This window comes from Mizuhopecten yessoensis, unplaced genomic scaffold (assembly GCF_002113885.1).
Source record: "Mizuhopecten yessoensis strain PY_sf001 unplaced genomic scaffold, ASM211388v2 scaffold10987, whole genome shotgun sequence".
NCBI lineage: Eukaryota > Metazoa > Mollusca > Bivalvia > Pectinida > Pectinidae > Mizuhopecten > Mizuhopecten yessoensis.
In genome coordinates, this window is record NW_018408821.1 from 1,288,061 (window position 1) to 1,302,250 (window position 14,190).

Consider the following 14,190-nt stretch of genomic DNA (forward strand, 5'->3'; position numbering starts at 1 on the left):
GAGATTTCATTGGTCGTAATAGTTTGCGACTGTATAATCACGTTTTCACTTGCGTATAAGGCCCAGATGGTGAGTGTTTCAATTGACACCAATGACCCCAACTGACCCCGACAAATCATGAAATTGCTGACTAATAAATCCATGTTAATGACGTCACCATTCCACCTCAGAGTAGGTATATATTTATAGATATAACGGATAGGTTAACCTGTAACACATATTGCCTGGAGGGACGTGATCACCGGACCCTGCACACCTGACCAGCACAGGTGTAGTATTTCTCACTTTACCTGTCACCGTTATCTGAGGACATCGTCCCCATCACCGCGTGGCGGTTATGGTCTCGTTAACGGGGAAACGTCAAAATGGTAAGTTTTGGGGATACACAGGGAGGGTTAGACTGGCCACCGTCTCTAGAATATTGAACAATCAAGAAAACAACTTTAACTCTAAAAAAAACATGATCACTTGGATGTCTCATTCTAGAATAGAAAAGATATTTCGACCCACGTGCGACATGTGTGTGAAAGTGACGATTTGTTTTTAAAATATCAGTTTAATATGGTGACTCATTTGTGCCATTTCGTTATTTCGCCCAAGGGGTGTATAGTTTTGTATTGAAACTTTGTATAGCCTTTTCGAGGCGAAAAGACGAGATGACGACAATTTAGATACAAATATAATGTCGCTATTTTGCCCCGAAATAACGAGATTTTAAATTATAGAATGTCGTTGTTTCGTTATTTCGCGGCGAAATAACGACATTATATTTGTATCTAAATTGTCGTCGTCTCGTCTTTTCGCCTCAAAAAGGCTATACAAAGTTTCAATACAAAACTATACACCCCTTGGGATAACCCTGTGATGTATTACGCCTCAGGACTATGGCTATTACATAGGCAGTCGCAATAGTGCCGAAAACTGCATGATATTTTTCTTATGATTCAGCAAGTAGTCTGGAAGATAAACTTGACAGTTATAACTTATGTTGATTATTGTATGAACATATATATATATATAAATATATATTGCCACCCTTTCTGTCTCTTACATACGCTCTTCTGATTCAGTATAACCTATATAGGCGACATGTGACGCAATAAGTATGTAGGTTTCTTTTATTTACCATGTTTTTATGTCTCTCATTGCGATATGTACATTTTCTATGTTAATGCTATTCCAATCAATGGTTTCAATTTTCAATTTTGTTTGAAACATTATCTTTTTAACCATTGTTTGGATAATGCACATGGTTATTGATATAGCGTTTCTACCACGCTTATTGTAGTGATTCTTCTTCTGTTATTCTTTAAAATCTTTTAATTTTCATTTCGATTGCGTTGACACAGTACTTCTGCTTTTCGTGTTTAGGGTAGGCAATCTTGTGCCCATCTTCCTATATCAATCCAGTTTTTAATCATGAAACCCAGTCTCATTGAAACTTTATTAATTCCAACAAAATCAATGTTTTGTTCCAGTTTTTTGGAGAATAATGAATATCAATTTTTTATAAGGAGAAGATTAACAAAATTCAAATTTTTAACTTTTTGTTTCCCTTTTTGGAGTCAAGAGAATGTTTCGATTCATCTATATAACAAACTTTCAAGTGTGATACCAAATTAGGTATGAATGAGGAATTTACGATGGCCGATAACAGCCGACACGAAACAACTACATTATAAGACATTTATGTACATGTACACTATTTAAAAACTGTACATGTACACAAAACAACAACAATATAAGACATTTCTGTACATGTACACTATTTAAAAACTGTACATGTACACAAAATAACAACAATATAAGACATTTATATACATGAATATTAATTAAAAACTGTACATGTACCCAAAACAACTACAATATAAGACATTTATGTACATGTACACTATTTAAAAACTATACATGTACACAAAACAACAACAATATAAGACATTTATATACATGAATATTAATTAAAAACTGTACATGTACACAAAACAACTACGATATAAGACATGTATGTACATGAACACTATCTAAAAACTGTACATGTAAACAATACAACTACAAGTGCTATTTACATTCCTTAACGGTTCGTGTCAACTTGATATTTCACACGTGCCTGATACGGCGGTTAATAAACGACAAGGAAATAACTAAATTTCCCAGCAAAAAAACAGTGTACATGCATATACATATCTTATATTGTAGTTGTTTTGTGTCGGCTGCTTTCGGCCATCGTAGGAATGAAATGCATAGCAAATTCAACAATACGTTGTATCATAGTTATTGCATCTGAAAAAATCGAAAAATAAATATCAATATCAATGTCAAAGCCAAACAAAGTAAAGATGTTGCTGCATTACATAGCCATTTCGTCAATTAAGGTTCATCAGTGGGACGCCAGGTCAACTTCAGATATATTTTTCCAAATCAAGTAGTTCTCCCCTACGATTTTTATATCATATGATACATATCAAATACAGCGGTCATAATACATATGTAGTCGTGTATGCTTTTGTATGATGTGCGCGTGTGTAAAACTAAACGCAGGCATACACACATAGGGAGATATTGGCCAGGTGGTAAAGGACTAGTAGTTAGCGCCTGATACAGACAGCTCCTGCGATTTCCTCCAAAACTATATTGATTTATGTACATGTATATGCTAATTGTATTGATTGTATTGGTTGTATATCTATGTACTGTAAAGCTCCTTACAGCTATTTGGCCTATTTTAACTACATGTAGATAGGGTGGTACATTTGTTTATCAAATGTTGTGTATTAGTATTGTATTTTTCATTATAAAAAAAATATATATGCTTTTTACGTGGAACACAATTTTTATGTTCAACATCGCTCATTAGATTAAACTAATGTTATTCGATTGATTGGTTGATGATGACGAATTAATTCATCACTATTGCAAAGGGCTTATTAATTTCATCCTGGAATTATGCTGAAATGATGATTAGGAAAACTAAAAAGACAAGAAGTCCTTCGGAAGCCTTCAGCATAATCATACGTGAACATAAACGTTTTGTAAAAATAAATCTCGTTTTCTAAAAACAAACTTTTTCAGTTTGGTATATTGATAGGTTAATATTGGACGCCTGCGTGACTGTTTCATGTAGAACATATCGCCTGCAGTATAAATAAAGCCTTACTGGCAAGGTGTTTTCCATTGTAATTTTAATAACGAAATACTCCAAATATGGTCGACAAAAGACTTTCTAGTACCAATACATTCTTCTTGATTTGTTTTGTCGTTTCCATGTGATGATGTAACACTAAATGGGGTAGTCCGAATTATTCTGACGTTTTATCGACTTTTTTCATATCGGTCTGTCGTCGATTAACGACGTTAATGGACGACAGACCGATATGAAAAAGTCGATAAAACGTCAGAATAATTCGGACTATAAATGGGGCTACCGGTTGGTTGGGTTGGGTGCATAGGGTTTAACGTCCTATAAACAGCAAAGATCATTTAAAGAGATGGGTTTGGTTTAGCACGTACATATTTCTATAATTTATGCAAAGACAAACCTTATTGCCCGAGCATTACATATTAAGATTGATCCCAACTTGGCTCTAATTGACACCTCATACAAAAATGTGCAAGAAATCGCTCTTTCATTTTGTAAATAACCTTGGCGCAGTTATAAGGCATCATATAGTCGACAATACTGACAAGACCAATGCTGAACCGTGCCAAGTCATCAAACTGCTCGGCTCGACCGATTCTAAGTTCACACTGTTAAAGGTTAAGCAACGAGGTCTAAAAAACTTATTTATCAAACATTATTTATAAAAAGCTGAAGGCCGGAACTAGTAAAGAAGTGATATCACAAAACGCCCGTTAACTTTTGACCGGAAACAACTGCCGGAAAAGTGTCACACAAACCCTAATATTCCTATAGGGGGAAAAGGCCCACTGCATTTGGTTCATAAGGTCAAGGAAAGAGTCCATGACAAGCGCTGACATCTTGTGGTTGCAGGGAAATATCTTAACTAGGCGCTGTCAAATGTAAACTCTGGATTTTTTTTTGTAAACTCAGCATTTTATAAAAACAATATTTCAACTATTTCGATTGTCTTATTATTTATACTCCCATCAATTTTTTCCTACGAATGAGTTAATCCCTTCTCAGGAATACAAATATCGTTAGTGAAATCTAGTTAGAGTGCTTTGGATACGTGTAACATATATACCTAATGCGTTACTATAACGATTAGCTTAAAAAGTTATTTCTGATATGAAACTGCTCTTACGTATCTATATTCTATATTCCTTCTTACACCGTGATCGTGATAAACATTTATTTAATTGACCTGTATATTACACTATTTACCAGACCGCTTAGTTTATATGTTAAAAAGACGTGTTTTTATACAAATAATGCTTATTAAAGTTACGTTATTATTATGTAAACAATGAATTCTATAGAGATTATAGCGGTAACGTCATATTCTATAAATTATTATAAATTAATGTCATAATAAAATTACTCGATTTTATAAGAAATATATGTTGCTGGTTTATTTTAAATATACCTACCAACGTTATCTGACAAACTGTAACAATATGCCAGAAATCTAGCAGTTGTAAGTCCAATATCAGATATACTTGCTAATTTCTCATGTGTTTTCAATTTTCTTTTCGTATCGTGTAAGGTTTCACTATTGTACAATTCAATTTATTACCAAATGCACATTGCATATAGGCGTACAGAAATATACATATAGATAAATACTTTACAAATAGCTTGTACAATGGCGGTGAACATATGCAATAGATTCAATTCCATACATAAGCATTACAAATTTATGAAATAGTCATAAGTTGGGGAAAAAAATAAGGTTTTCCTAAGGTAACTTAGCGGACTCTTGTGAAGCATAATTTAGTTGTTTATGATAAAGCCTTAATCTAACCAAATTTCTAGGAAATAACAAAACTTCAAAGTCAATCATACATCCTCAACATGAAGATAGAACGAGTACTATATATTATATAATGAAATGAGATTATACTCATTGTGAAGTAAAAGACATAGATCTCAATCGCATTATACAGTAACAAAACGTTTATTTCATGATATTTGACTTCTCTTAACAGTTGCTTGAATCAAGTACTTACTTAAATTTCTAATAAGTGTAAAAAAAATGCTAGCCAGTAGCTCTATTAATTTAAACACAGAAGGACGAATACGATAATATGGCTTGATATACGATACTCTTAATTCTAAAGAAACTCATCCTCGACATCTCCAAGATCACATAAAGTACACAATCTCTGGTTTCAAGGCACTGCATTATATCTACCTGTCTCTATATTAAGGTTATGTGCTTGCAATCTATATTTCGCAAGAATACATTTATTTTTTCTAAAAAGCGGTTTTGTAAAATACCATTGTATATCAAAACGGTCAACAATGTGTTTATACAACAAACATTTTGAAGATGTTTTGAATATGTTTCCCATTTCCTGAATAAAAGTATAAATTCTACGCTGTATATGCAAAGGGTAACGACCAAGTTCAAAATATACCATGGCATTATTTACTGTTTTCCTGACACCCAATAAGGTTTTCAAAAATAATAAATGTATATTTTCAATCTGCGGTGCAGGACTATAACCCCATACTTCACACCCGTAATTTACAATACATGATATATAAGTATCAAATAAAGATAACTTGGTCTTTTCATTCAACAAAAATATTTTCGCTTTCCGATTAAGAAGAAAATAAGCTTTCCTTCCTTGTACAGCAATGTTATTCAATGTAATGGTAAATTTACCATTATAATTAAAAACCAAACCTAAATAGCAAAATTGATCTACCACTTCTATAGCTTAACATCAAAAATCCACTGCTCGTTTGGATACAATCGTTTACTTTTCCTAAAACCAATTATTTTTGTTTTGTCTACATTTACAGATAAATTCCAACGTCGAGAATAAGTGATTAAAAAATCCAACATATTTTGGAGGTCAACAACATACCCAGAAAAAAACACCGTGTCATCGGCATACATGATTAAAAACAAATTAAGTAATTGCAAGTGATAACTTTGGTAATTTGACTTAATCAATTCGAATTCCATGTCGTTGACAAATAAAGAAAACATTATTGGAGATAAAGATTCTCCTTGTAATAATCCGACCTGTAAGTCGTACATAGGAGATAATTAACCATGAAACTTTCCACATGACTCTCGTATATAGATTAATTTCCACAATTTGCACCACAATTGATTAAGTGATATACTATCAAACGCTTTTCTATAGTCTACGAAAACAAAATAAAGCTTTTTATAACTCTGTAACGTTTTAGTAATCAAGGTATTAAGTACAAAAAATGTATCTCTGGTACCACTCCCGGGCTTAAAACCAAACTGAGCATATGTAATTACATTCTCGCTTTCGCTCCACTTTAACATTCGTTTAAGAGTGATGTAAATAACTTGGCCATATGACTTACTAACGTGATTCCCCTATAATCATTTACGTCGTTTTTATCACCTTTTTATGCAGAGGTATAACAACTCCTTCTGATCAAGCTTAAGGAAAGTGTCCTACCTGTAATATAGTATTAAACAATTGTTGGAAAACTGGTGCAATAACATCAATACACTCAATAAAATATTCATTAATGACATTGTCTAAACCGGCGGATTTACCTTTGGATGACCCTTTCATTGAAACTAAAAATTCATCAAGACTGAAATCGTCATCAAGCTTAGGGTAAATACATTCGTTATCAACTTCAACTTGCTCAACATTGACGGGAGAAAAGTCAACTGAATTGTTGGCAATATCTTTAAAATATTGGTAAAAATAATTTAAAACCAGATTTCTGAAATCACAAGTCTTACGTCTAGAAAAATTACTTTAAAGAAAATTTGGGATCATTTTTTCTCAAAATGTCTTACATATCGCCTTCATTCCAAAGAAAAGATCTCTTCACCCTCCCTTCGTAGGTCCTGTATTTCTTCTTTTCACAAACCAAGTTTTCTCTATTGCTAACAGTTCTACATATATTAAAAGATCTTAAAGCGTTTCTATATATTCTACGTAAACGTTTACATTCGTTATCAAACCATGGTTTGTCAGGTTCCTTGACATTACGTCTCGACTTCTGATGACAAGAACAATTACAAGTACGTATACGTTTCTCGAAGCAGCAAGACTTGTCAAAAATAGAGTGAACATTGTTAACCAGTACTTCCAAACATTTGTCAATACTGTCCGTAGTATTCTCTAAGGTATTCAATGAATTTGCAATTAATGCCCTGTTTGCATTCATAGAATCAGCAGTATTTACTCTTATTTCTTCTGTCCAGTACACAGACTTAGTAGTACTAAACATATTACTGAAGTCACAACAATTACAAATATGAGTGTCTGCTTTTAAGGTGAAAAACAATGGCGCGTGGTCAGAATATTCATTAAAATCACAAATATTACAATTTTGAACCTGGTCCAAATAATGGCCATGAGCCAGTACATAATCAATTGTACTTGTACCTAAGGCGTTATAAAACGTAAATTTACCTTCGATATCACCAGTCGTCCGACCATTTAATATTCGAAAACCAGTAGTCTTACACATTTGCAAAAGACGACGCCCAAATTGGTTAACAAAAACATCTTCAGAATTACGAACACTTTCACCAACTTCATCCTCATAGGGTATCACATTATCTATAACCTGATGTAAACTATCATGTAGAACATCAAATGGAATAAAGTCAGGCTCTCTACCAGTTCTACTTTTGAGATCACCAGTGATAAATACGTGACCCACACAGCTGAATTTGGCAATTCCAATTTCCAATACATCAAACATATTGACATCATAACTATCATACATAAAATGTTGCCCTTTCTCATACAACACCTTCCTTCTTTAGTTTACTGTATATGATGAGATGTTTTAATGACATTTTGTAGATCACCTTGGAACCATTACTGGAAAACCATGGAATACTCGGACAATCTGATAAAACATGTCTCGTGTGTTTTTACGCATTGCAAGAATGTGTTATATAGGGGGGAAACAGTAAGTCAAGAAATTGCTCGATAGTTTCAACCATATAATAAAACTTTACGATACTGCATTTTACCATTTTATCACAAACACTGCGGTTTTCTGTTCTTGTTCATCTTATCATGGAGTGTACATGTGCTGTGGTATTGAAGGGACTACTAATTTCCAGAAAATCAATATTAAATCTTGATAGATATTCCCCACAAAACCCGAACCTACCTTTCATTATAACTTCACTTACCAAAACGCTTTGATTCCATCTGGTCAATACGTAGGGAAATAGTCAAATGCAAAAACAAACAAAAAGTTGATCAAGTTAATAAACGATATACCTTCTTAATGCCTCCAAAAAATTTCAAACCTTTTCAAATTTTAAACTCTTTACGATTATTTTCGTAAGTATAGCCGGGCAGTAGTGATATTTTAACAACAGTCAGTATATAAAGTTATGACAGTTTCTGCTGTCTAGAGTTTTGTGCGAGTTACGCCCCCTTACATCCCTATTTGAGTAAACGTATTTTATTGTAATTTTGTCATGCTAGAGAAGAAAACTTTGCAACCTTGCCCAGATTATCATGTCCTGATTTTGAAATAAGTATAACATCTCTACTACACTAATAAATACATAATGAAACTAATAACGTGAGGCAATATGTATCTGATGCTGTCAGTAAGCGTATAAAATAACCTAAATACCGTACCGAATGAACTAAGATTCGTATCGTCTAAAAAAATACATTGTAGATAAACAAAATCCCTGAGAAAGAAAAACGACAAAATAAAACTTTACTATTTAAGTGAATGCATCACATGTATTTGTGAAGCTTTTAATACGATTTCAGTCACTGTCATTAATTCAGCGTCAGCACACTTCAAAGTTGTAGCGACATAAACCTTTCAGAATTGCTTACTGGCGAAATACTAACAGTATTTTGAACACAAATGATGTAACGCTAGGGAGTCAGTTTATTTCAAATAGCTGTAAAAACTCTGAATGACAGGTGTTTGGAGTACTACATATGTTTAGATAACGAAAAACATACATACCACAGTAATAGTTTGCATATCTGCAACGTTAACGTCCTGCGATATGTGTGGTATAACCTATTATCACATGGTAAGAAATAATTATTTATAAATAGAACTTGCCATATGATATAAATATAAATAAGAATAAAGGAAGTAAATCTTAACCTTTAGAAAAATAATCAAAAATGTACATCATGAAAACGAATCATTAAATATATATTTCATTATCTACATCATGAACAAAAAATATATAGTATATGATTGACGCATTGGATAAGTCAGAAAAGAAGTTAATGTAATATTTATCAGACCATTTGTCAATATAAATGACAAAACATATGTTCATAATAATTGCAAACAGCAACACCTTTTCATATTGAATTACCGTATAATTAATAAATGGTCTCCTGCTCTCAGTGTAAGACAGTGTTCAATATTCCAATCAATATTATTCCGAAACTGATATCTATTTTTGCGGATTAACATTTTTTTCATGGTTTTTTTATTATGATTTGTTTTTATTTAATTGGGGTTTTTTTGGGGGGGGGGGGGGGGTTCAGGAAAACAGAGTTCTTATTTAAAATTGTCTCTTTGTCTTTTTCAGCATGGCTGGCATTATTTTGTTTCGCTCTGTTAAGCTTCTGCTCATGTCAACAGCCAATTGTGTTTTCTTCTGGTCAAACCAATGCTTATTCTCCATATAATGCAAGAGCCACGCAATATTCTTTACATAACAGTAAACCCAATAATTGGAAACGATATGGCAGTATACCAACTAGAGGTAAATACTATGGAAGCACGCAAACTCAAAGCAAATACTATGGAAGCATGCAAACTCAAAGTAAATACTATGGAAACATGCAAACCCAAAGCAAATTCAAAAGAGGCAATTCTGTGAAGAAGTGGGGATCTTCATATTCTGCACAGAGTCAACAGCTAAATAACTATAAAGGATTTGTTAAACCGAAGGTGCTGTACAAGTCAGAAACTCTAAAGACAAAGCCATACTCCTATAGACTTAGATCCGTTGGCAGAACTTTAATCGACCAATATCGTAAGTAGTCTATCAGCTTCACAAGGAAATAAGGTATTCTGGCATTTATATAGATTCAACTTAAATCAAATTTTGCGTTTTTTTTTTTTTTTACAAGGTTTGTATTTTTTATCAAACAATGTTTATACTACGAATTATTTAACTTTCTATAGTAGAGATTTATAAATGAAATGAAAGATATCATAATAAGAATTACATTTACATTTTTAAATCGTTTCAAAGCTTATTCTTAAAATTATATTTTTTAAGAATATATGCGTGTGATCCTGCATTTCCTGCAAGATGCAGAATATCTTGATCAAAATGTTAGAACACCTTTCACACTCTCTCTCTCCGTGTCATATGGTTCATTGTTTGTTTTAGTTCAAAACTACATGCCCTGGGACACGTGCACGGCGATGGTGACAAACACCATCAATACATTGTTTAATCCAACGTCCGATTTTATGAACATCTTCATCAATGCTGGGGTTGACAACTGGTGCGGAAATAGTAAGTACTTTGTGTAGTTCAGAAGGCATTGGATCCACATTTTTATAAATACATATTAATAAATCTAAGTAATAAATCAATAAATTAAGTACATAGATAAATAAATAGTTTTTACAGATGTCTGTGAATATTTCCAAATATCTGTCATACCGAAATTATTTTATAATTGACACTTATGGTGTATCAAATCCATTTTTATATTTTGGTATCCATGATTAAAATATATTTACTGACACTTTCTTCATTTTATTTCAGAATTGTACGCTCTTCTCCAGCCAGTAATTTCCCCTTATACAGACAGGCTATTCGAGAACCTGGATCTTGCAAGGGATTAAAAGCGATTTTCATTTCTAACCGGAAATTATTAAACTTGACACTGGAAAATTAATGTGGTACATGTTCTCTATATATAACACATGCGTATTTACCATGGCTTTAATGGTATTTGAGCAACTGACCAGAAGTGTTACTTTTTCTTGACAACAAGTGAGATTAATAACAGTATCTATGCGTAATTTTGGAGTCATTTTTAGCCTGGCTCATTGTAAATCGATTTTAAATGGCAATTATTATTATATTTTGATATTATTCCCGACAAGTGATTGGCCAGGTGTGCATCACGTGTTCACCGATAAAAAAAACCGATATTGACTTGGAGCGCGTGATTTCTGTTGAAGGACTGTGTGTTTCTAAAAATAGAATTATGACGTGTCTCCAAACAATGCACCGTCCCACTTTCGAAGCATTTTTGTTGTGGAATTTTTCAGATTGCTTACATTACTGTTTTGTAAAATAATTAAACAATTGTAGCCTCTAACTTAGGTTAATACATCTTTTCTCGGGTTTATAAATCCAGGTATCGACCTCAGCCAAAGGCTATAATTGAGTTACGTCTTTATATTTAGCACTTTGAAGGGATTTGACATTTTCATTAGTTAATTTTGGACGTTTTAACTCCCTTTCGGTTTATGTGTGTGGCTGCTGGAGTGAGTTCTCCACGTCACGAATAAACATGACTCGAGGAATGAACTTAATGCATAAAATGGATAGGAGTACTATTGCAATGACTTTTCCTAAAGAAGGTGAATTAAAAAATCTTGATTTTCCTACAGAAACTGAATGAAGGGTCTGTGTTCCCCGACAGAGAAATAATGTAGGATCTTGGATTTTGTAATCAGAGTGAATGTATAAACGGGATGTAATATTTTGGTTTCGCTATATAAGTGAATGTAGGGTCTATATTTTCTACAGGAAAGGAAAGAAAAATCTTGATTTCTCTGCAGAAGCGGGATATAGGATCTGGGTTTCCTTATGAAAAGAAAATATAGGATGTTATTTTCCCAGCAGGAAGTGAATTTAATACAAGGAATACCTAAAGAAAATGAATGTAGGATCATGGTTTCCCAATAGAACCTGAAGGTTTGATCAGGATTTCGATATGGAATGCTTGCATGTGTTTCATGTGTACCTATTTTTCCATCGAAAAGTAAATGTGTATGATTGATGCGATTGTTTTCTATATAACGTAACTGTATGTGGCTGATTTGACGAAACAGTTCCCTACGTATATTGTATTTATATGGTTGTTGTGATGGGGGTTCACAAATTATATGAACATTTGTAGTTGTAGAGATTAGTTTTAGGTCATTCAGTGTACATTCGTGACTGTTTTGATAGAAGTCCCTAAAGTAAATAAGTAGGTGCCGACAAAATGAGTTTTCCTCTGGAACATTGAAGTCTTCTGTCCAACACAAATAATCCACAACACCTCAGATATCAGGATTCAATCTGTTGTATCCAAAAACAGAACAATGTATACAATGGTTTAACCTGTTTTACAGTGCGATTAATATAAACACTATTTCATTTGAGGATTAACACTAAAATAATCTTTACACGAAACAAATAGATTCAAAGATCTTACAGTATCATGATGACAATAATCGGAATTTGACAAATAACAGTACATATAGAAACACAACACAGAAAGAGCACAAAAGACATTGAACTATTTATTATCAATTATTTTTTAATCTTCCATAAAAAACGTGTAGAACAACTCAATAAAGTAAAGCGTCAGAGGAACTAGGAGATTATTTAATAAATCTGCAAATTTACAATCGCAATCACTTCTTATGGTGTTGTAGTGATGTATCTAATGTTAATTGTTAATATTAATCTAAATATAGGGATACTTTGTGCAAATTGTATGATTTTCGAGTTAAAAATAATTTATCACAAATATTATGAGTTTTGTAAATACGACGAATCAATTTACTAATAATACTGCTACTATGATAATGTAGTCACGTAAACATTAAACGGACATATCTTATTTCGTTACACTGTGGTATGTGATATCTGACATTATTCCAGTCTTTTTACATATAGTGTTTCCTAGAATACCATAATATCTTAATTGACGTTACTTTCTATAGCAAGAATAGTGCATGTGTTTGTAGATGCAACAAAACCCCACTTCTTCAAAAGAAGCTTTACACACGATTTATCTTCATGTATCTAAACGAACAAAAACATCTTATAGATATAGGTCATCGCACAAACACCGGACTTACCATCAATAAATAATGTCCAATAGAGCATATGCTGGAAAATGTTTTATGTTTTTGATATGCGTTGAATATCACAAGCTTACTTCAAATTATGCAATTTATACATCGAGTGATAGTAAGCAAAACAAGATATATACATATACTTCCTTCAATAATAAATATCAATATGAATATAATGTATCTTATAAAAAAAAAGACAAGAACTAAATAAAATAGCAACATTCATGGCAAATGTGAAACTACTGTGATATGATTTGATATTCCGACGGTATTTATTTGAAGTTTAACTTACGGATGGTATTAACCGGAATAAATGAGATTGGGTATGATGTTTATGTATTTGTTAATAAATAATTTGCTTATTGACACCGTTTTTTGTTTTGTTTTTCTGATTATTTATTTTTTAATCAAAAAGGTATGTCATTCAAGAACAACACGAAATCGACGACAGGCAGGGAGGACCATGATAACTTCGTTTCCTAATAGTCTGTGTTAGTATAGGTTACTGGTTAGTGCTGTTTAACCTTACAAGGGATTCTAATCATTTTGGTAATCGTTCACTATATTTGAGCGTCCATTATTTGCGGAAATCTGAATATTTAATTCATACCCTTTTTGGATCGGAAAGGATTACAAACTTTGATAAAATAATTGCAAGAAACTAAATGTCATGTCTTGGTCAGTTAAAATCTTTCACAGTTGGAATTCAAGCTATTATCCCGGGAAGATATCGAGGTTCAAACTCCGTCTATCCATGAGGCAATCGACAATCTGAGCAAGGAATGAAGACTGTTACGTGTAAAGTTGTCCATTACATATTCTTATCTGGTAATTTGATAAATTTTGGAAGACGAATGTCATCTGAATAATGACACATAAAATAACGGACAAAATAATATCTCACATTGCTTTATTTTTTTAAAGCAAAATGCTTCACTAACGATTTCAAACAGATTGAATGCGTTAAAGAACTTCATTATATTTAGTACCAAGGCGCTAGA

The 14,190-nt window shown here is 32.7% G+C and overlaps 1 protein-coding gene across 1 annotated transcript; it reads left to right on the forward strand.

The window, feature by feature from the left end:
* The first annotated feature begins 296 nt into the window (after window positions 1-296).
* LOC110464420 lies at window positions 297-13,551 on the forward strand. Its single transcript, XM_021519627.1, has 4 exons — window positions 297-368; window positions 9,675-10,124; window positions 10,488-10,616; window positions 10,872-13,551. The coding sequence occupies exons 1-4, from the start codon at window positions 338-340 to the stop codon at window positions 10,949-10,951; spliced, it is 690 nt and encodes a 229-aa protein (XP_021375302.1). The 5' UTR covers window positions 297-337; the 3' UTR covers window positions 10,952-13,551.
* The last annotated feature ends 639 nt before the right edge of the window (window positions 13,552-14,190 follow it).

Excerpts from the sequence above, each read along its gene's own strand:
- LOC110464420 (XM_021519627.1), top strand. The coding sequence starts at position 338 with ATGGTCTCGTTAACGGGGAAACGTCAAAATG. Across the intron at positions 10,125-10,487 it reads AACTTTAATCGACCAATATC|TTCAAAACTACATGCCCTGG; the intron begins GTAAGTAGTCTA and ends TGTTTGTTTTAG. Across the intron at positions 10,617-10,871 it reads TGACAACTGGTGCGGAAATA|AATTGTACGCTCTTCTCCAG; the intron begins GTAAGTACTTTG and ends ATTTTATTTCAG.